Below are 1,049 nucleotides of genomic sequence, written 5' to 3'. Positions count from 1 at the left end.
CCCTCCCTCCCTCCCTCCCTCCCTGCCTCCCTCCCTCGCGTCCTCCTTCAGCCTTGCCACGCCCATCGCCCGGCTCTCCCATACGGTCTGCAGTATCGCCGACCTGCTCCTAGACATCCTCCATCCCTCCCCCCTGCCCTCCCTTCCTCCTTCCCTCCCTCCCTCCGAGCGTTCCTCTTTGGAAAGACGTCACCGGCACCGACATCAACTTCAAGAACAAGTTTTTGTCTCCCTTCAGCGCCGCATTCAAAAAGCCATGTCTATGTCGCCCTGCTCCTTGGTCCTCCCGGGACTCCTCCACCTTCTCCTCCTCCTCTTGCGCGCCTGGCCGTTGCATTTTAGGCGGCTGGTGGTCGAGGTAGCTTTCTTTTCCTGCCTTCCTTTCCTCCTTCCCTCCCTCCTTCCCTCCCACCCGCCCTCTCCTTCTCCTTTTCACTCTTCGCTACGTGTTGTTTACAGTGGTTCCTCCCCCTCCCTCCCTCCCTCCCTCCCTCCCTCCCTCCCTCCCTCCCACCACGACTTCAGGGTCCTGACTCCATCCCTTCTGTGCTTCTCCAAAAAGCTCTGGAGAAAGATGACAGGGAGGGCGGGAAGGAGGGCGGGAAGGAGGGCGGGCTGGAATCCAAGCCCTGGTTGACGGCGGCGATCCTCCTGTGGGACCTGCTCGCGCAACCCGTTCCACTGCCTTCGAAGGGAAAGAAAGGAGGAAAGGGAGGAGGAAGTGGAGGAGGAGGAGGGGAGGAAGAAATGGACACCAGGGAGGGGGAAAAAGAGGAGGAGGGAAGGGAGGACGGGAGGGAGGAAGGGGAACGCCAACCGCTCCTACCTCACTCCTTCCTGGACGAGTGCCTCACCCTCCTCCTTCATCTCCTCCACCTGGCGCCTCCCAACCCTTTCCTTCTCCAAGCCACCTTAACTTTCCTGGCCCGCTTGCTCTCCTCCGACCGTTACGCCCGGCGTGTCCGAGAGAAACGTTCCCTGAGCTTGCTCTTTGCCCTCCCTGCCGCAGGCGTCTTCCCTGGCCACACCGCCCTGGTACTGACCATCTT

The 1,049-nt window shown here is 61.6% G+C and overlaps 1 protein-coding gene across 1 annotated transcript; it reads left to right on the top strand.

Annotated features, from left to right (window-relative positions):
• Positions 1 to 256: 256 nt before the first annotated feature.
• Positions 257 to 870, top strand: NGA_0687200 (uncharacterized protein; the record flags this gene model as incomplete). Its single annotated transcript, XM_005852495.1, has 2 exons — positions 257 to 358; positions 460 to 870. Coding segments are annotated over 2 exons (513 nt in total), but the record flags the coding sequence as incomplete, so codon positions are not given.
• Positions 871 to 1,049: the final 179 nt, after the last annotated feature.

This window comes from Nannochloropsis gaditana (genome assembly GCF_000240725.1).
Source record: "Nannochloropsis gaditana CCMP526 unplaced genomic scaffold scaffold1134, whole genome shotgun sequence".
In the NCBI taxonomy this organism is placed as follows: Eukaryota; class Eustigmatophyceae; order Eustigmatales; family Monodopsidaceae; genus Microchloropsis; species Microchloropsis gaditana.
Note: the sequence above shows the minus strand (reverse complement) of the source record. Positions and strands in the feature narration are given on the sequence as shown.